Here is a 20,426-nt window from a genome sequence, read left to right on the forward strand (position 1 = left end):
CAACTAAAAAAAAAATACATTTGTTGGTTCAAGAATAAAATTTGAAATGGTAGAGTAAACTATTTGTGATGTAAACAGTGTAATTTAGAAATAAAAATCATGGCAGAAACTTGAATATTGCAAAACCAATACAGAATATTAATGGATTTTATTTAGATATTTTCTTATTTCCATGAGATGACACTAATAGTAAATGTTCATTTTTGCAATAATTATCCTTAACACAAACCGAATAGGATTGTTTTACTACCAACACTGATTCATGCTAGATCAGTTTCCAAAATTGGCCATATGTACCAAGATCTGCATGTCTGCAAATGTTGGCACTTTGCAGTTGTCAATATTAGGAGAGACCGGCATCCACAGGCCAGTGCCTTCCTTATACGTGACAATATTTTCTAGCCAACATGAATAATGCCTGACCAATCCTCCTATCAGATATTCATTTTGGCATCATACAAAGATGAATAAGCAAGTTGGCACTTTGTCTTTATATATAAATCATACAGAAGAATAAGCTTAATTTGTAAAGATATGCATGACACTCAAATATAGCAAGAGGAACAGTTAACTCAAAGCAAAATATTTTTCAAATAGCACATGATTTCTGATCTGAATAACATGCACAGTTTACTACTTAATATTAATTAGTTGCAGCATGTAAGCTAGCTTTTCTAAAGAAAAGAAATCTAATCACATTCACCATTTACTGGGAAGCAAACAACAGCCCATTAATTCATGCTGAATACAAGCAAAACCTATTCAGCATCTGGCCTGTGTCCCAATCTAGGAAAAATCAGACCATTGTGATTTTTTTTTTCTGGTAACAGCATGAAAAGAAAATTGGCCTCTATTTAAGTGCCAGCACAAAGTAAAATGTAATTATTTTGTATTAACTGTTAAAATTCTGATCTGATGTAACAATTTTCTCAAAGAAAAAATGGTTAACATTTCTAATCAAATTTCTTTCTGCTGTGGAATAGAATACAGTTTTAAGAAAAAAAAAACACAGGAAATTCCAGCTTAAAAATGCAAATCTATGTAAATTTATTGCAGTAGAGGTACATTAACAGATATAATTTACATGAGTATTTACATATGTATAGATGACAGGTCAGTGTGATACAAGACAATATACAATTACATCTTTTGCTAAAAGAAAACCGGAGTCACTGGGGATTCCAATATGTTAGGTGTAATCATTGAGTTCACTAGGGCACGCCACCCCATCCCCACTAGTAATTCAGACTTTTCTTGTCCTTTAATATGGAGGTCAAAAAAAAAAATTCTAGCAAACTGGGAAGAATATTTAAAAATGTTTTAATATATTTAATTATATTTACTTGTGATCTATTATTTTTTTCAGCTGCAAACAACACATTCATGTTTTGTTCATTGACAAAACTTAATGTGGCCTAAGAGTCAAACTAAGTATGAATCAGTGATTGGCAGTGCCTAAGGCTGATGATCACACAGGGTGTATTATCAAATTTCAGCCAGATGATAAACTGCCCCCATGCCTCTTCTTCTTTGTGTGAATGGGAAACACCTAAAAGCACCAGAACTGGCAGTTTTCAGTCTAAAGATGCACTTGTGAACATCTTTGGCCTGAATCTCTGCTCAAGTGATTGGGGGAGGCAGGGGGGCTTTTTAACCTTCTGAAATAAGTCAGGATAGAAAGCACCCTGTATGCCAACAGCAAAAAAAAAAAAATGGTGATTACTAATAATCCATTTATATATTTGTCAAAGAATTATTAAAAATCCAACCAGATCTGGCTTCATCTTTATAGCAATGACATCCCCCCTATATGTGTTTTATACATATATACAAATTTCTGTGCTGTGAGACAAGCTGACAAATATTATCCTTCCATTATCCTGGTTTTTGCTAACTTTGCTCCATTCCGGCCATTAGAGACAACGCAAGAGACTCCACTGTGAAAGCAAAAACAGATTCTTAACAACCATATATAAAACTGATAAACAGGCAATAAATAGTTGCTGCTTTAAAAGAAAAGGGAAAAGTATTTGTAAAGAAATTGAACTGTAGACATGTGTGGGCTTTAGACAACTGGGGATGCTATCTCTGGTGTGTATATTTCCATAATAGGTTGTTAACATGTTGTAAATGAATGTGGCAAGAGAAAACGGAAGTGAAAGTCCAACTTGAGTTAGTGACCAGTCAACAAGTCAAAGCATACTAGCCATGAAAACTGTGTCCCGTGGACACTACTTGGCTATCAAAGGGTTTTTACCATCTCCTTCTCACTGGGTATTTAAATCATGTGACTTGTATGGATCAAAAGACCTACAGGTTGTTTGCATAAATGTATTCATCAGGCACCATTTACATGTAGCCTTTGTATGGCTTTGCTAGTTATTAGGGCTCTGGCACACAAATCTCCCTGTTCGCGGGCGACTAATCTCCCCGAATTGCCATCCCACCGGCGACAATGTAAGTCGTCGGTGGGATGGCACACGCTGCGCAAGCGATTTCGGCAAATAGCCGAAGTTGCCTCGCAAGGCATTTTCGTCGATTTGCCGAAATCGCGCCGCTGCGTGTGCCATCCCACCGGCAACTTACATTGTCGCCGGTGGGATGGCAACTTGGGGAGATTAGTCGCCCGCGAACAGGGAGATTTATTGCGGGCGACTAATCTCCCTGTGTGCCAGAGCCCTTACAAGAAATGCTGGAGGGCTGCTAGGTAAAAAACATTAAATCTATAAAGTCTAAGGCACATGTCCACTTTGCAGGATTTCAAAACAACCTCCACAAAAAGTGAAGCAAATCTAATTTTAAAATCCTTTTGCACTTATTTATAAAGCAGAGTACGCCACTGTAATACTCAAGCGAGTAAAAGAGTCGCTTAAAGAGCAAGTTTACTTTGTTGTTATAATTGCATATATTCTAAGCAACCTTTTAATAGTTCTTCGTAATTTGTTTTATATGGTTTTTGAACTATTAGTATTTCTATTTTGCCTCTTCTCACCTTGGACCCCAGCAACCCAAATACACATCGACTCTGACTGCAATATTATTGAACTGATCGACTTTACTGAATTTTACACTTCTTAGTTTTACAAAAAAAAAAAATATTTTACACAGCACATTCAGTGCAAGAAAATGTGTCTGTGCAATGCTTTTTATAGTGCTTTATTAATACCTATGCTTGCTAATCAAACCAAACTGTTAACTTACAGTGGGGAAAAGATCCTCTACACACAGCTTTGTTGAGCACTTTTACAAGAAACTTGTGGCAATTTGTGAAATCAGATTCCATCTTTATAATAGATTCCATCCTAGATAAAAGAAAACTTTAATCATTAATAATATCTTAAATGATGTGAAACATAACTTTGTTGGCCCTACTACTAAAACGACTTCCATGCACAGATTAAGCACTCCTGTCAGTAAGCAAGGTCCACGTGTCATCTAAAGCTTTGAATAACAGTAAAAAATAAGGACTTCTGCTCCCCATACATTCTAACATATTACTTACTTCCATGCTTCTAAACCGGCATGCCAGCGATCAGCAAACATCAGTACAACATTTAGGACTTTCATGATTGCCTCTTTAACCGAGCTCACCTAAAATACCCCATAAAAAAAGGAATATATAGCATGAAACAACCCAGCTAGATTTGCTCATCACAAAGAGAGAACAGTCTAATATATATATATATATAGGTATATGTGGTACTGTGCAAACAAATTAACAAGAACAATACCAAAAACAGCCAAGCAACTTACATACAGCCTACCTTTTCCCTCAAGAGACATCGATCATGAATAGTAGAAAGGTATCTATAATGAATTTTAATTAACTGATCCAAATCCTTTGCTTCTTCCACTTGATGCTGAAATTCAAGGCCAGTACTATGCAAAATCTGTTTTAGCAAAAATAAAACAAATACATGAATTTAATTAGAAATATGTTTTTATGCTGATATTGCAAGCTGAACACAATAAGACAGTTAAAGGTGTTATTCACTTTTTTTAGTTCAGTTGTTTTCAGACAGTAGACCAGAAATAAAGAGTTTTTTCTATTGCTTTCAATGTTTTTTGTTTGACCATTTTTTAAATACTGAAGTTTAAAATTAAATTTTTAACCTTCTCGTGTCTCGGGGGCGGGGCGATAAATAACTCTGTAAACTGTAATTTGAGGTTGAAACATTTCTTATCTTTGGCCCTGTTGAGCATAATCTTATTAAAGGCAGCTGTTATAATTGATATAATAGTTGCTAACATTACACAGATGCTACTGAGAAAAGCATCAATTAATATATCCAATTGTACCAGTTCAGAGGCAGAGTTTAGGAAGCTTGCGGAAATGACATCACGAGCATAGTGTGTGTGAAATTATTCTGCCGGAAGTGACGTCACTTTGTTGAGACTCACAGAGGAGACCCCACACCCCCAGCTAGTAGTGTATCATAGTATATCATGCACACGGTCACTTACCCTAGTCATCAAGTAATTGTGCAAACTATTAACAAAATGCATTAACTTGACTCGAAGGAGAAACATGCGATGAATTTGCTGTCCCTTCGGCTCCGATGGTGAAGTTAAGTGAGGCAAAGTAAATGGGTCAACGGTGGCTCCTTCCTTTGTGGATTCGTTTTCTGTAGTGTTAACGATTTCTAAAACATCATAGCAAAACAGGTTATCAATGAGTATAGAGATGCACATCTCCACTCAAGATTTCGTATGACATCTCCCATAAGGATCATTTTTGCAATGTACACTTAAGTAACAGTACTAACTAGCCAATATTTTGTAGAGTGTAGATACCTAAGAAGAGTAGGCCTACTCACTAAACATTGGGAATAAGATACTGCCCATAAATATATACTAAAACTGCTAATGATTCATTTCCCCAATGTGCCCACCAGCAGTCACTGGGTCTTCTTCCTATACAGTTACGCTCCTGCATGCACCCCTGGTTGGCTACAATACAAAGGATGCATGAGTTTTGCATGGTTGTAGCAGAAATGTAGTGTAGAGCATTGTATACCTGCAGGTCTAGATTCCAAAGAATGCATTATATGTAAAAGTACAAAAGCATTAAAAAATAATGAAATTTCATCAATATATTTCTTACCATTGAACTGTAACACATCTAAGCTATATTTGGCCCACTTTATCAATAATAGAAGGAGAAAGACTTGATTGTAAATCTTTTGGCATTCCGAACTGATAACAACATCAACAGGCCATGGTACCTAGTATAACAGATTAAAAGTTAATTAAAAGTTCCACACTGGTCATTCAATATAATCATATAACAAGCTCATGCTTGCTATAAGTACTTACTGCAGAGGGCTCTCAATGTTTTACTCAGCAGGAAAAAAAAAAGCTACAGATATATTTGCAAATAAAAAAAATGCATTAATGTATTTTCTTTTCAGTTTCAATACAATGTTTAGTAACTTTGAACAGCAAATACCCAGTGACTAACTCTGGAAAGTTTAACAACCCTGGAATTAATATTTAAATAATGGCATCAGTTTAAATATAAACCAATGATAATCGGTGGAAATGGATTGGCTGTTAGTGGCTCCGCCCACTTGATCTAATCATGAATATGTAGTCAGCCAGTGACTGACTGTGCAAAGTTTGGGAACTCTGACATAAATAGTGTGAGAAAAGCAGCATTTTAAATTTAAACCAAAAAAATTCAATAGGTGAAGTCTGATCGGATGTTGGTGGCTCCACCCACTTTTTAAAACCTAAAAATGCAGTCCCCTATTGACCCTGGTGTTAATACTGTGAGAATGGCAGCAGGTTGAATTTCCCCATTGAAAATCAATAGTTAAAATCGGATTGGCTGTTTGTAGCTCCACCCTCTTTCTCTAACCTCAGTTACCTGGTGACTAGCTCTGCAAAGTTTGGAGACCTTAGTATTAATATTTAAAGAATGGCAGCAGTTTAAATATAAACATATGAAGTCTATAGGTGAAATCTGATTGGCTGTTATTGGCCCTGCCCACTTTTCTAAACTTGGAACATAGTCACCCAGTGACAAAGTTTGGGGACCCTGACATTAAACATGTGAGAATGGCAGCAGTTAAAATTTCCCCACTGAAACAATGCAAGAAATGTGATTGGCTTTCGGTGACCCCACCCACTTTTTCTAACCTCGAGTACGAAGTCACCCAGTGACTGACTGTGCAAAGTTTGCAAACCCTGGCATCAAACCAATAAAATTCAATAGGTGAAATCTGATTGGCTGTTGGTGGCTCTGCCTAGTTTTTTAAAACTAAAACTGCAGTCCTCTAGTAACCAACTGTAAAAAGTTTGGGGACCCTGGGATTAATACTGTGCGAGTGGCAGCAGGCTGAATTTCCCCATTAAAAGTCAATAGGTAAAATCTGATTGGCTGTTGGTGGCTCCACCTACTTAAAAAAATACAAAAAACCTTAAATGCGTAGTCACCCAGTGACTGAATATGCAAAGTTTGGGAACCCTGGAAACAAACCAATAAAAATCAATAGGTGAAATCTGATTGGTTGTTGGTGGCTCCGCCCACTTTTCAAAACTAAAACTGCAGTCCCCTAGTGACCAACTGTGAAAAGTTTGAGGACCCTGGGGTTAATACTGTGAGAATGGCAGCAGGTTGAATTTCCCCATTGAAAGTCAATAGGTAAACTCTGATTGGCTGTTGGTCACTCCACCCACTTTTTCTTACCTTGAACCACAGTTACCTGGTGCCTAACTTTGCAAAGTTTGGGGACCCCGACGTAATTACTGTTAGAATGGCAGCGTGTTGAATTTCTGCCAAGTCAATAGGTAAAATCTGATTGGCTGATCAGAGCTCCGTCCATTTTTGGGCATCCAACAATCATCATATTTTCATTCAGGCTGACCCCATGACTATGTGATTCAAGTTTGGGGAGTGTAGCCCAGTGACTGACTGTGCAAAGTTTGGGAACTCGGGCATCAAACAAAAAAAAAAAAATCAATAGGTGAAATTTGATTGGCTGTTGGTGGCTCCACCCACTTTTCAAAACTAAAACTGCAGTCCCCTAGTGACCAAGTGTAAAAAGTTTGGGGACCCTGGTGTTAATACTGTGAGAATGGCAGCAGGTTGAATTTCTGCCAAATCAATAGGTAAAATCTGATTGGCTGTTCACAGCTCCGTCCACTTTTGGCCATCCAACAATCATTATATTTTCATTCAGGCTGACCCCTGACTGTGTGATTCAAGTTTGGGGAGTGTGGCCTCAAAGCTGTAAGATTGGCAGCAGTTTCAATTTCCCCATTAAAGTCAATGGCTGCAATCGCTTAGAAAAACACAAGCAACCTGCTCTGCTATAGGGCGAAGAAGTGTGGGGAGTTTGGGTGTTGTACCCCTAAAACTGTAGGAGGAGTAGAGTTTAGAAAATGGGGGGCGCTAAGAATAAGAAGAAGAAGCGGAAGTAGAAGAAGTGGAAGAATAAGCCAAAGTCGAAGAACAGTATGTTGGGGTTTTCAACCCAACACAATAATAACTGTAAAATGACAGCATTGCCTGCTTTCGTCATTCTCACTAATTACCTTGTAACTTAGTATAAGGCCATCTAATGTATGCACGGGGAGTTTCTTCTTTGCTAAGTCAACACTTTCAAATGATACTGATAATCTATGGAAACAAGAAAGTATGAAAGTCAAAATATGTACTACTCTGGCATCAGTCAGGATATCTTAATCATCATCATTATTTTTATTGTTAGTATAAAGAATTTCAATGTTAACTTCTTGTTAACTGTTATTCTACAAGTGACACCTATTAATGTTAAAGAAACGGTAACACCAAAAAAGAAAATGTATCAAAGTATCTAAAATATAATGTACTGTTACCTTGCACTGGTAGCACTTGTGTGTTTGCCTCAGAAACCCTACTATACTTTATTTAAATACCCTGCTGTGTAGCCATGGGGGCAGCCATTCAAGCTGGAAAAAAGGAGAAAAGACACAGGTTACATAGCAGATAACAGATAGTACTCTGTAGAGTAGAGATGTCATTTTATCTGTTATCTGCTATGTTACCTGTGTCTTTTCTCCCTTTTTCCAGCTTGAATAACTGCCCCCATGGCTACACAGCAGGGTATTTATATAAACTGTAGTAGAGTTTCTAAAGCGAACACACAAATATTACCGATGCAGGTCAACAGTACATTATATTTTAATTACTTTGATACATTTATTTTTTTTTTGGTGTTACTGTTTCTTTAATAAATAAGCAAGTTAAGTAAATAAAAATAGGAATAAGTAAGTAGGAAGTAAATAGGAATCAAGGTATCCCATACCGAGTGCTGTCCTCTGGATACCGCTGCCCAACAGCTTCCTGTAGCTGTACATTTAGATAAGATAAATTCTGCCATGGTTCTTTTTCTCTGATTTTGTCAAAAATGGGTGTGTAAAAATCATACATAGTGTCTCCAGCCTCAAGGAGGAAGAAATTTCTCATGGCTTGCAGATATTCTACCAGTCTGTCAGAGAGGAAAATAATGACACTACCATAAAAATGATGCAATGATAAAGTTTCTTCTCATGCTCAAATTCCAGTTATCACCCAAGGTGTAATCACAAAAATTAGCCTGAAAATACAATGTATGCAATATACATTCTACAGAATTACAAAACACACATAGAGCAGTACCCACTCACCTATAATCTTTCTTTAGTGTATACATGAGGTTACCACAGCACTTCAGGTACTGCTTGCCAATATGAGGGTAGAGACAAGAGCGTAGGGTCAGTTCAAAGGACTGACAAGTAACAGATTCTGATGACCGATCTACACAGACCTCATTGCATGTAAAAGTCTCCAGAAAATCCCTCTGCTCCAAATATAACCTGAAATACAAGGTGTGTTAATAAGATCAAAGTAATGGAGAAAAGGGTGGTTTAAATGGATATTTCATCCATCAAGTGTACTACTACTGCCATATATATATGCATGTGCTTTAAAAAGAATAGTTTACCTTTTAAAGTTAACTTTTAGAAGAGCCTATTCTTAGCAACTGATATTAATTTTTTATAGTTTCAGAATTATTTGCATTTCTCATCTCAGTGCCAAAGAACTATTGTGAGGCTACAATTTTATTGTTATTATCACTTTTAGTTACCTATCTTTCTATTTAAGCACTCTTTATTCTACTAAATTCATAGTTTCTCATTCAAACCACTGATGTAGATCTACCAATCTGCAATAAATTCTTTTTTGTGATTTTTAAAGTATTAACCCTTTTTCCTCCTCTCTGGCTTGGAATTTCAACTTCTATGTGATTTCTTTGGCTTACATAGCCTCCCTCCATAGGCCCCTTTCCTTTGCTGCATCACTCGACTGGGGACCCCCTAAGCTGTCCTTAAATGTATGTCATCTTGCACGTCTTCTCTGCAATAGCAGACACCAAGCATGCACGGTTGAAGTCAGGTCTGAATCAGCTTCAACTTTGACTTCAAAGAACAAGGTCAAGTGGTGCAATCACGTGGTTCATTGGGGGGAGGGGCAATGTATTATAACTTAGTTCTACTTAATTCCTCAAGCAATTAGGTAGCCTTTTCAAAGTCAGCATTTTTACTGTAGTTGCAGGTTGATGATATGCAGAATCCATATGCTTAGAATTAAATTAAATAACTGAAAAGTTGCTGAAATTGTTCCATCTATAACATTCTGTAAGTTAAAATAAAAGTAAACATCTCCTTAAAGTAGAATAAAAAAGTGTCAGTACCACAATAGATAAACCATTTACTGACAATTGCAATTTAATAGGTAGGCAAACAAAAATGTTGCCTGTGCCCCTAACATTTAGTTAGTGTATTCCTAGGACCTGTGCTTATTTAGATTGGGAGGGGTGGTTCCCTCAGAAAATTTCTTGGTTACTCTAATTTTACTTACAGTAATCACAATCTTCTGTACAAAGGGTCACTATTCTATTTTAAAATTGTAGCGATAAACCTCCAAGACTAGTTTCATATTCATCAATAATGGAACTTTTGCCAATTAAGCAACCAGAAAAAATGCTGTATGCCTATTACTGCGGAGAAACATAAAACTTAGCTTAAAAAAGCCAAGCAAGCACTCATTATTATTGTTGATACTTTAGCAGAGGTCAAATAAGAAGCAGTAAAATAGGCTCCCACCAATTAAAATATGCTAATAATTAAAGATTCTTGCGTGGAATAATCTATGCCCCCAACTCCTATCCAGAAATGAATGATGTTTTTAATCTTTAATAGGTTTACATTTTTTTTTTACCTTGCAAAGTTGATAGCCAACAGAGGGTCATGCACTTCATCTAGCTCCAAGTGTTTTGCTACAATAGAGTGCATCTTTATAAGACTAAGCTTGTTAACTTGCTGTTCTGTAATGACGTCTGGAATCGAATCATTACCATGTTGCAGGCGAGATTGCACAGACTCTAGGAATAAGGTGTACAAGCTTTTCCTATCCGCATCTGTTTATTTCCATGTCATCATAAAGGAAAAAGAAAATGTGTAAAAAAAAACAGTATGAGTAAAGGACATTGTAGAAGTTTGTACAGAATTTTTGGATAAAGGATAAGGTAAGCTAACCTTAAAGAAATATAAAAAGATATTTGATTTATTTGATTTGGAATATGGATTTCAATTTTCCTTTTTATATATGTGTCTTATAACCCATACCAAGATTAGTAAAATTGTCAATGCGGTCTCTGGTTAAGGAGCTCAAATAACAACACAAAGTAACTTTGTATGCATAATGTCTGGAAGAAGTGCTGCTCACTCAGAGTTAATTGCAAAATGCATCATGTAGGCTGAAAATATGTACGGTTACGGTTTTGCAAAATAGAAGCAAAAAAGAAACAATTATAAACATTGGCTCTATTTTTGAACATATAGCGTTTAAAGTTAATACTATTTCCTCCTGTTTTCTGCTGTAAAATATTATATATTAATATTATATTTAGACTGGAGAATTGGTATAGTCTATACATGACTTCAGTACACACCTCTAGAGGAGTCTTGCTGTACAGCAGCTCTGCACTTCAGGTTCTTTAGCAGCTGCATGGATTTTCCAGCCATGATAATCTGCTTCAAAACAGGCTTCAAAAAGGAGACCATAGTATGCTGCCTGCCTGCTGGAGCTTGATCACTCCCAGAGCTGGCACTAGCATTGTCACTCATTTTATCCTCATTCTCTGTCTTTTCGGATACACTGTATAGGGTGTAGGTTGCATACCAAAAGTCTCGATGGTTGAAAGGAACATCTTTATTTCTGCAAAAAAGAATGAATGTACCTTTATGTTTGTTATGTTATATGCAACTATTTTGCACAAATCACTGATTACATTATGGAGTTGCACTGCCTCACAAGTACATGACACCATCCTAACAAGCAGATTGATGCTGATTGTTATAGATCTGAAGTAGTGAAAAAGGCTGACACTGCCTATCCCCATCATATGCTGTTATTTGGGTTATTCAACATATAGATATCCTAGAAATGTAATATTATTTTATCTCATATAGGATGTACACTGCCCTTCAATACACCATAGTATTTATCTTATTTGTATTTACCTCTGTATAATAAATTCTTTTGCAGGGTCAAATAAGTTTCCATGAACAATCCATTCATCCACAATTTCTAAATATGGCCTCACTGTTTCAACCCAAAGACAAAAAAGGAGAGAAACCTGTAGCCACAAAAACATAAAAAGAAAAATACAAACACTGACAATTAGAATTAAATTTTTATACAATTAAATAACCACTGACAGTTTGCCGTTACCTAGAACATCAGACACAAAAAGACATCTCCAAAGCAATGTTCACCAATCTATTAAAACTATCTAGATGCTGAGAATTATTGTGGTCTAGGGCAACTGGAAGGTTACTTGTTATATAGCTTGTATGAGGTTTCTTTTAATCCTAAACCTACCGTTTGCTCTGAGGCCTCCCCTACGTTGTCATAATCCAGAATAGCCTTGTACAGAGTATTCAGAAGATGAGAAGCTCTTACAACATTTCTAGTGTCTGGTGGTACTTCTGCAATCCCGGTGCTGAATACTCTGTGAAGCACTTTCAGCTGAGCAAGTCGAGGTGCCAGCTTATCCAAAACAATTGCCAAAGTCACTGTTTCATCTAAATACATAAGAACAACATATATTTTGATGATGATGGCTAAAAAAAAAGAAAGAAAGCAAGTATAGTAATGACAAGTAATACATTTTCCTACCTTTGTTTATAATGCACTTTTCAATCTCTGTAAGTTCTTCTTTAAAACTAATGAAATATTTGTACAATGCCCACATAAAAGCCTGGTATGTCCGAAACGGAGCTTCTGTGGCTTTTTTGGCTGTAGGTAGGGTTCCAGGCAAAGGGACCTCAGAACAATGTCCTGTTATCTCATCAATAAATTTCTGCAACCTGAAGACAACTTGCCCATATGCTGCGATCTGTTCAAGTACTGACCTCAGGCAGTTCTTTCAGAAAAACAGAAACAGAGACGGCTTTAAAAGGAGAAATATTGGATAAATGGGAAAACCCTAACCCTGTAGGCAATTATGAATAATATACGGTGCTGGTTTCCCTTTGGGCTAAACATTAACCCTATCTGTAACAATGGCCCCTTTATTGGAGCTCCCTATAGATCGTATCCCTTCTCTGCCCGAGTTTGAAATGGAGAGTGGGCGTGTCCTAACGGTCCCTGCCAGAAGCACAGTAGGAGGGGGAGAGCCAATCACAGCCCTGCAGTCACACAAGCAAAGACAGGCTTCAGTTCCCTATCAGGTCAGCCTAGCTGCTGATTGGTTCCTATCCTACAGTGCAGGGTACGGAGGTCCGCCGGCTCCCCAGCTCATCCAGAGAATTTAGCCAGCAGGAAGTGGAACAGATGGGCGGGGCTAGTGGGGTTTTGGGCGAATTTCTCAATAAATCAGTCAGAAACACAACTTTTTTAAGCACAATCCTTCTATATCTAGAGGAGTATAATTCCCTGGTACATTGTTAGTTTTTATAGGATATGTCTCCTTTAAAGAAATACTGTCATGGAAAAAAAAAACATTTTTGTTTTTTTTTTCAAAATACATCAGAGCTTCTCCAGCAAAATCCTGAATTAAAATCCTTTTTTTGATATTAGAATAGCACTCAATGGTAAGAAATGTAAGTCCAGCTTGGGATTCCTTCAGTTACATGGGAGTAGGAGAAACAATAGGTTATCTGAAAACAGTTTTAATGCGTTACGCTGGCTTTTGCTGAAAGCTCAGACTCAATGCACTGAGATGGCACCTACACACCAATATTACAGCTAAAAAAAATATACATTTGTTGGTTGAAGAATAAAATTAGAAATGGTAGAGTGAATTATTTTCTATGTAAACAGTATAATTGAGAAATAAAAAGTACACCATAAAAAATATGATCCCTCTAACAAAACAGGAAAAAATATAATGTGCTGCTGGTTCTGTATGAAGAATCTGCATATATGGATTTTGCTAAAGACAGCCAGAAGATTTTCAGTTTAGTATACTTATGAGTCATTTCTACACTACCGCTACTTTTTAACAGTTATTTTTACTGTGCTACAGCGCTGCCATACTGAAAAGAATTATATTTATCATACCTGAGTCATGTGTGTGACTATAATGTCATTCCTTACATTCACTTTCCCATCATTCAGTTGAAAGATCAGCAATTTTTTGACACCAGAAAGTAACCTGCAGAACAAAAAACAAGAAACTTTTAAAAAGTATGTAAAAAGACATTAATAGATTAAATGTCTTTAAAATGGAATAATAATAGCAAATACATTTGCATAAGAAGTTTCATTGAATGTAAACTTTAAATTTGAGATACCATCCATCATCAACTTTAAAAAGGAGTTAAAAGCTGTTGTGGCTTTATTGACTTTCTTGCTCCTCCTCTGCGCAGTATGTTATAAGAAAGATAGGAGAAATACTACCTCCTCTAAAAGCACAAGTTAAGTGTAGAATAGCCTACTGGAACAATGTATCATTTGTCACATGAAATGTCAAAGTCTAGGTTTCCTTGCTGCAAAATGATAGCTTTTATCCAGTAAGTATGCCTGAAAATATTACATTGTAATGGACCAAAGCACAATAAAGGAACATAATGTACAGTCAAAGCATGCACCTGCCAGTGAACAGATCCATAAACCTAAAGCACTACACAGGTCTAAGGCCAAATCAGCACTGATCTCTCTGCATTTTTGGAACTAAATGTTTGGCAGCTCCACTGTATGTATTTTTAAAAAGACATTTGTAAGATAAAAGTAGCATTTATTTATCCTTTAACTACAAAACTGGATTCCCAAACTTCTCTCTTGCTAAATGTACAAAAAAATAAACATGGTACTATGTATGAAGGTTATAGAGCCAAATAGGAAGGGACAGGCATCTAACATTCTGCCACCTACATTCTGAGACAAATCAGGCTGATCCAATTGTTTGGCCCCCGGGCCAACAATCATATCTTATTGGATGTCTACGCAGGCTTGATGGGAGAGGACCACAACAATGGTCTATGTGGTCCTCACTCAAAGAGATTTTTGAACCTGGCTGATAGATATCTGCCCAATATTTGGCCAGATATTTAATTGGGGAGACAGTCGGGGGGGGGGGGCATACATGGGCCTAAAAGGGCCAAATTACTATTCTAAATTTGTTTAGAGAGAAAATCTTTTTCATCCTACTACTACATCACCTTTGTAAGCAATGAGAAGCAGCGGGGATGAAGTATCTATTTTTACAGTGTTCTTGCCCTCCTGCTGAGTACTTTACACCAGCTAAGTGGTCCCCATTGGATGTCCAAGAACACAGATATATGTTGGCAACGTAGCCCTACAATATGAGACATATACAAACTTAACATACCGATTTTCTTCCAGAAATGCTATGAGCTACCTTTGACCTTCCTAGATAATTTCTGTACTGAATGCCTTCAAATCATATATACATGCTGTATACAGAAAATTTGAAATTTACTTTGCATAACTAAATATGATACTAAGAATAACAATATATAAACTAATTACTGACAGTTCACCTCATAACATAAATGGACTGTGCAGCTTTCTACTTACCAAAGAGTCTCACGAATAACCTGGGTTTCAGTAACAATAGTTTTATCATCAGGTGTATACAGTGGATCTGTGGTATACAAATGCTGATCCCTAAAACATAAAGTTGTTTGCAGTCATTAGAAATTCAGTAGAACTAAGAGTATTATGAAATTAATAAACATACAAAAAGTCATATTAGCAGAAAGCATTGCAACTCAGATAGTATCACTTTATCTTTTCATTTCCGTAACATTGTCCCATTGATGTCACTGGAATTGTTTAAAACTACTGGCAGAGAAAATTTTTTAGACAAGAATCGTACTGAAGTTTAAAAAGCAAACAATCATGTAACATTGTATCCAAGGGCATAAGCCTGAGGTTAATTGTGCATTCAAACACAGGCAGTGCAAAACCAAGCCTTTATATGGTGCATGGAAGTCATCCATGCTATATTTTTCACTTCATTCCTAGCAACGTTTAGGGAAGACAATTTGAGGTGTTTTAACAGCACAATTTGAGCAGGACAAAAAAAATTTAAAGCGTAAACAAATCTTAAACCTCTAATATGTTTAGATCTTAGAGTAGGGAACCCCAACTTTTTATACCCATGAGCCACATTCAAATGGAAAAAGTGTTGGGGAGCAACACAAGCATGGAAAAAGTTCCTGAGGGGCCAAATAAGAGCTATAATTGACAATTTGGTAGCCCCCATGTGGACTGGCAGCCTATAGAAGGCTCTGTTTGGCTTTACACTGGGTTTTATGCAACCAAAACTTGCCTCCAAGCCAGAAATTCAAAAATAAGCACCCGATTTGAGGCCACTGGGAGCAACATCCAAGGGCTTGTTGAGCAACATGTTGCTCATGAACCACTGCCTTAAAGGGACACTAACATTAAAAACACTTTTAAATAACTTGTATATATTAGTGACTTGGACTAATGAAATTCCTGCTGTGGTCACACCAGCTTAACTAGAGGGTTACTTACCAGATGGCTGACAGATTCGAATGAAGATGGGAGCTATGAGAAAATCGGGAAACTCTGGCTGTCCAGTACTGATGCACAATATGCTGCTCTAGCCAACTTCGTGCATCTGGCTCGCCAACTGCATAAAACATTTATGAGAATTATTAGCTGCATTAAAAGAAAGCCTTTACCTTTAACTAAAATGTGAGCAGCTGTAGATCTGCAAGATATCAAGAACCGCAGGCATCAAAAAGCTACCCTATTTAGAGCAAAAACACAAAGATTTTAAACAGGCAATTTATGTCATGAAATGCCGGGAAGGGGTGGGTGGAAAAGATGCACAGACCTTTCCATGATACCAAAGGAGAAGCACCTTTCTTTTCAGGATCCTCCAGTGGGGTTCTATCAACCTGAATTCCTGAGTCTTCCCTGCTAAGAGGCTCTTGATCATCCTCTTCTTCACTAGCTTCAGACCACTCCTGAAAATGACATGAATGCTTTAAAATAAGGTTGTCAAGCAAACAAAAAAAAATGGCACAGTGGGATGCTTAAAGGAAATGACAAAGAGAAATGTACCCCTTTTTTCTAAAAAGCCAGAAAAAATCACTAACAATAAAAGTTTTGTTTTCTTTTGGGCAGCACCCATATTTCTCAAGCAAAGGACACTCTTTTGTTGTAGATGGCTGCTGTTAGCCTGGTCAGCATGCCCCCCTCTAGAACTTGGAGCACATACAAATTTGTGTATGTGAATGGTAACACAGCTACAGACAAGTTATAAGACTTCCCTTACATAACTATTAATAGAAGTATTACAATATCGCCACCTATATTATTTTGCAGGAGTAAAAATAAGCATACAACGTTTTGGGTCATTTACATTCCTTTCATAAATATATAGAAGTGCTGTAAAGACACCATTTAAAGGACAAACAGTTGTGGTGCCATGGCCTCATTATTTAATGCATACATCTTAATTCTTTATCTAATAATACAAACAAATATGCAATACTTACAGGAGTTGCTACATCAGGGCTGACTTCTAGATCTTCCCCTTCCCTTAGGTATTTACCCCAGTCAAATGGTTCCTCTTCATCTAAAATAAAGCATTAGAATGCCGTTGGCATAAAAATGAACATAAACAACACACAGGTTTACAAATTACCAATTAAACACAATGCTTCCTTGATATAATGTCTACTTGCAGCATTAAAATTACCATTGCAAAGAAGGTTTTGTTGTAATGAAATAATTTATATGGTCTTTGTGCATTTGACAACACAGTTTGTTTCCTTTGTTTTCTAAGCAAAGATGGCACCAAAAGGTTGGGGCAGTATAGCAAGGAAGCATTTTACATAGTTGTAATACATATTTAATTACTAAGTTTTATCCTAGCATTATTTTAGTTTGTTAACATCGATTACCAGTTTCCTTCTTCCTTGGTTTTTCAATGTAATCATGGTTGGAAGGAGAGTCAGACAGACAAAGCAAGAGAGACAGTACAGCAAAATGTGAATCTGTCTGTGGGGGAAAAAAAAGAGATTCAGATTCTCAGTCAAACATTACCAATTAGATCTTTTTCCTTCAAATCCATATATTACCTGGGGTGTTACAGACCCCATAAAAGGAATGCAAAAGTCAAAAAGGTCTGCAATGTTCACACAGGAAATCTTTCTATGCAAAAGCAATCTTTGTTTTAGGACTGTCATGCTGCTCATGAGTAGTGAAATTTTTATAGTTCCTTCTTATGCAAAATGAGACTTAAGGCCTGCATGAAATACACTCCTATGTAGCATGGGATTGTTTCACTTGATACATCTGGCTAGAGCGAGACTTTGGTAACGTGAAATGTATAAAGTATAGGCTTAAATGTTGGAAATGGGCGAAGGTGATCTGCAAGAAGAGGTCCTATAATTAACGTATAACTGGAGGCTTGCATTATTATTTAAGTACCTACATGATCTCTGCTAATGTTTGTGCAGGTAAGCCCTCACACCAAAGGGTCCCTATACAACTTCCCCACATGATTTAAACACCACAAGAAAGTAATAAGGATAATCTGGAACAAAAGTGTGAATCAAGTAGGCACTTAAAAAGTTAGAATAGACATTCAACAATGGATATACAATACCTTTAACTATCCATGCAATTCTATTTTTTCCACGGCAAGTCAATATCTACAAATTAACAGTACTTTTGGAACTTTGGTTTGAAGTTATAAACTGCTTGGGAAGTGTATGTTTCCCCAAGGGGCTTCCATGCAGCAATTTCTAAAGCTCCTTATTTTAAGGATGGAGGTAGGGCTGGAGACACAACCAAATGCACCAGGGTGCACAAGAACACCTATAATCTACATCCTGAGGTGGCACAGTGTGTAGCCCTATACCTTACAGAAGGAAATACAGAGCTAGATAGTGCACACAGATCACTTTAATTGTAGTCTTTCAAACCACTAGAAAAATCCCACCATGTCCCCAGAGTCAGACAAACAAAATAATGCACCTTGGTTCCTTCAGTGCTTGGAAGAGGCAAAGAAAGGAACTCTTCTGTCAGTCTTTTCCAGCTTTCAGCTTTCTCTAGGTCTGAATGAATTACCAGCTTTTCAAATATTCTAAAGGTAAATGAGAAAATAGTTGGACATTGTTTTGAAACAAAAAAAGTATTGTTTTTTGTTTTTTTAGCAAATAGTACAAACATAATAAAAGTACCCTTCCAATGTTCTGAGGACTTTGTGGCTGCTAACATCAAGGTACCGGTGAAATCTGGAAAGAAACATTTTACTATTAAAGTGCAGAAGGTTGGGATGAAATATAGATTATGAATGATCTACATGGACAGATGTAAACTGATCTTCATCAGAACACCAAAATGATATGTAGGGCTTTGCTATAATATTATATTATACAGGAGACTTACCATAAATTACGAGGGCTACACAATTAAACCAATGGGTTGTGAGAAGGGCCCCTTTTATGCTGCTGTTTTACTCTGTAACTCTTTTGTTAATGTATTACAAATTAGTAACATAGTAAGTTGGGTTGAAAAAAGACATACGTCCATCAAGTTCAACCATAATGCCTATATATATAACCTGCCTAACTACTAGTTGATCCAGAGGAAGGCAAAAAACCCCTCTGAAGCCTCTCTAATTTGCCGCAGAGGGGATGTATAACTTAGTGGTGCTATATAAATAAATTGTGATGAATCAAGATTATTTTAAAAAAAACTGATCAGGTTTAGACTGAGCAGAAAAAAAACATTTTTCTCACACCAGTGGCGTAACTATCAATAGGCCCCACAACCGTGGAGGAGCCCAGTAGAGACCCCAATCTCCCTTGCAAACTTTTTCTTGCCTGCATTCTATTTCATTGGATTTATTAACTCACAGATATGTAAGTAAAAATGGGTTGCAACTATTTTTTTTTACATGGGGGACCAGTGAGCACTAAGTGTTGCCATTGTCATTATCAGCCAAGCAACAATATACCAATGTACCACCTACAAATTTCTGCATTATTTATAAATTAATATTTACATCTACTCAGTTATCAGCTTCCAAACTGGCATTGCATTTTATATGATCAGTTGGCAAACTTCAAGCCCCTAAATGCTATTGAGATCTGGTGTTTTACATAGCACCCCCATCAAGCAGAGTGTGTGTATCCGGCCATTTATAATCTAGTGCAGTACTCTGTTTATTTAACATACTACATACTGATGTGGTGATGATCACACATACACAGTAGCCTATTGAGAACACAGGTCAGCCAGGTTCCTTATCAGAGAGTTGCCATAGGAGAGCAAAGCTGCACAACGCTAAGCAGAACAATGCTCATTCGAATCGCACCTGAAGTTGGACCAGGCGAACTGCAAGGCCTGCTGGAAGTTATTGTCCTGCTCATCCTGAATGCCGCTCACCACGGACACAAGCGTTTTTATATCGCGCTCTTGATCCCTCTCGAAACGGGTCCAATGTGCCATAAGCCCCGCTGGTTATAGAACCACTCTGTCAACTCAACCGTCATTTCATCCCGCCCCTCGGCTGTACAACAGTTCCGCATGACCAATCAAAGCTAAGTTCGAGAAATACGTGGGGCAGTCTCTTGTATCAGGCAAAGGTAAAAGGAAGCGGAAGTGTTCAGTCGCCATTTATAATTAGGGCGAGAGTTGTGTTAGGGTGCGTGTTTTATCTGTGCCTAGTAATGCGGGAGTCGGGCTTCTCACCTTACAGATAACTTTTAGTATGATGTAGACAGAAGAATTCTAAGAGAGTTCTTATGTTTTATTGTTTTTGTTTTGTCCATTTTTTTTTTGTTTTCAGGTTGCTTGCTAGAGGTTAATCTAGCAACGAGTGAGCACCACCACTTTTGGTTGGTGAGATAATTCTTCTCTGACCACAACATTTTCTGCT

The 20,426-nt window shown here is 37.1% G+C and overlaps 1 protein-coding gene across 3 annotated transcripts; it reads right to left on the reverse strand.

Moving 5' to 3' along the window:
* Window positions 1-1,016: 1,016 nt before the first annotated feature.
* Window positions 1,017-20,101, reverse strand: tubgcp5 (tubulin gamma complex associated protein 5). 3 transcript variants are annotated; one of them, XR_208321.3, is made up of 24 exons: window positions 19,863-20,041; window positions 18,724-18,777; window positions 18,518-18,626; window positions 17,440-17,536; window positions 17,032-17,111; window positions 16,365-16,497; window positions 16,040-16,157; window positions 15,074-15,163; window positions 13,595-13,688; window positions 12,209-12,455; window positions 11,912-12,114; window positions 11,551-11,666; window positions 10,980-11,245; window positions 10,247-10,445; window positions 8,653-8,841; window positions 8,292-8,474; window positions 7,540-7,624; window positions 5,105-5,225; window positions 4,465-4,643; window positions 3,765-3,890; window positions 3,503-3,591; window positions 3,202-3,302; window positions 1,367-1,937; window positions 1,024-1,167 (listed from the first exon to the last, which is right to left on the reverse strand). XR_208321.3 is itself a non-coding variant. In XM_004911815.4 (23 exons), the coding sequence occupies exons 1-23, from the start codon at window positions 19,994-19,996 to the stop codon at window positions 1,891-1,893; spliced, it is 3,033 nt and encodes a 1,010-aa protein (XP_004911872.1). In that variant the 5' UTR covers window positions 19,997-20,101; the 3' UTR covers window positions 1,017-1,890. The 3 variants fall into 3 exon arrangements, 2 of the variants coding, with proteins under 2 accessions (XP_004911872.1, XP_002937030.2); XM_004911815.4 differs by having other exon boundaries at window positions 1,017-1,937; window positions 16,392-16,497; window positions 19,863-20,101; XM_002936984.5 differs by having other exon boundaries at window positions 1,017-1,937; window positions 19,863-20,101.
* Between the last annotated feature and the right edge of the window lie 325 nt (window positions 20,102-20,426).

Source organism: Xenopus tropicalis, chromosome 2 (genome assembly GCF_000004195.4).
Source record: "Xenopus tropicalis strain Nigerian chromosome 2, UCB_Xtro_10.0, whole genome shotgun sequence".
Taxonomy (NCBI): domain Eukaryota; kingdom Metazoa; phylum Chordata; class Amphibia; order Anura; family Pipidae; genus Xenopus; species Xenopus tropicalis.

What these genes read in the sequence shown, in the direction of transcription:
- tubgcp5 (XM_002936984.5), bottom strand. Translation starts at nt 19,996, where the DNA reads ATGGCACATTGGACCCGTTTCGAGAGGGATCAAGAGCGCGATATAAAA. An exon ending in TCGAATCTGTCAGCCATCTG is followed by an intron (nt 15,164 to 16,039) that starts GTAAGTAACCCT and finishes TTTATGTTTTAG; the next exon opens with GGATCAGCATTTGTATACCA. An exon ending in GTTATTCGTGAGACTCTTTG is followed by an intron (nt 13,689 to 15,073) that starts GTAAGTAGAAAG and finishes TTTGTTCTGCAG; the next exon opens with GTTACTTTCTGGTGTCAAAA.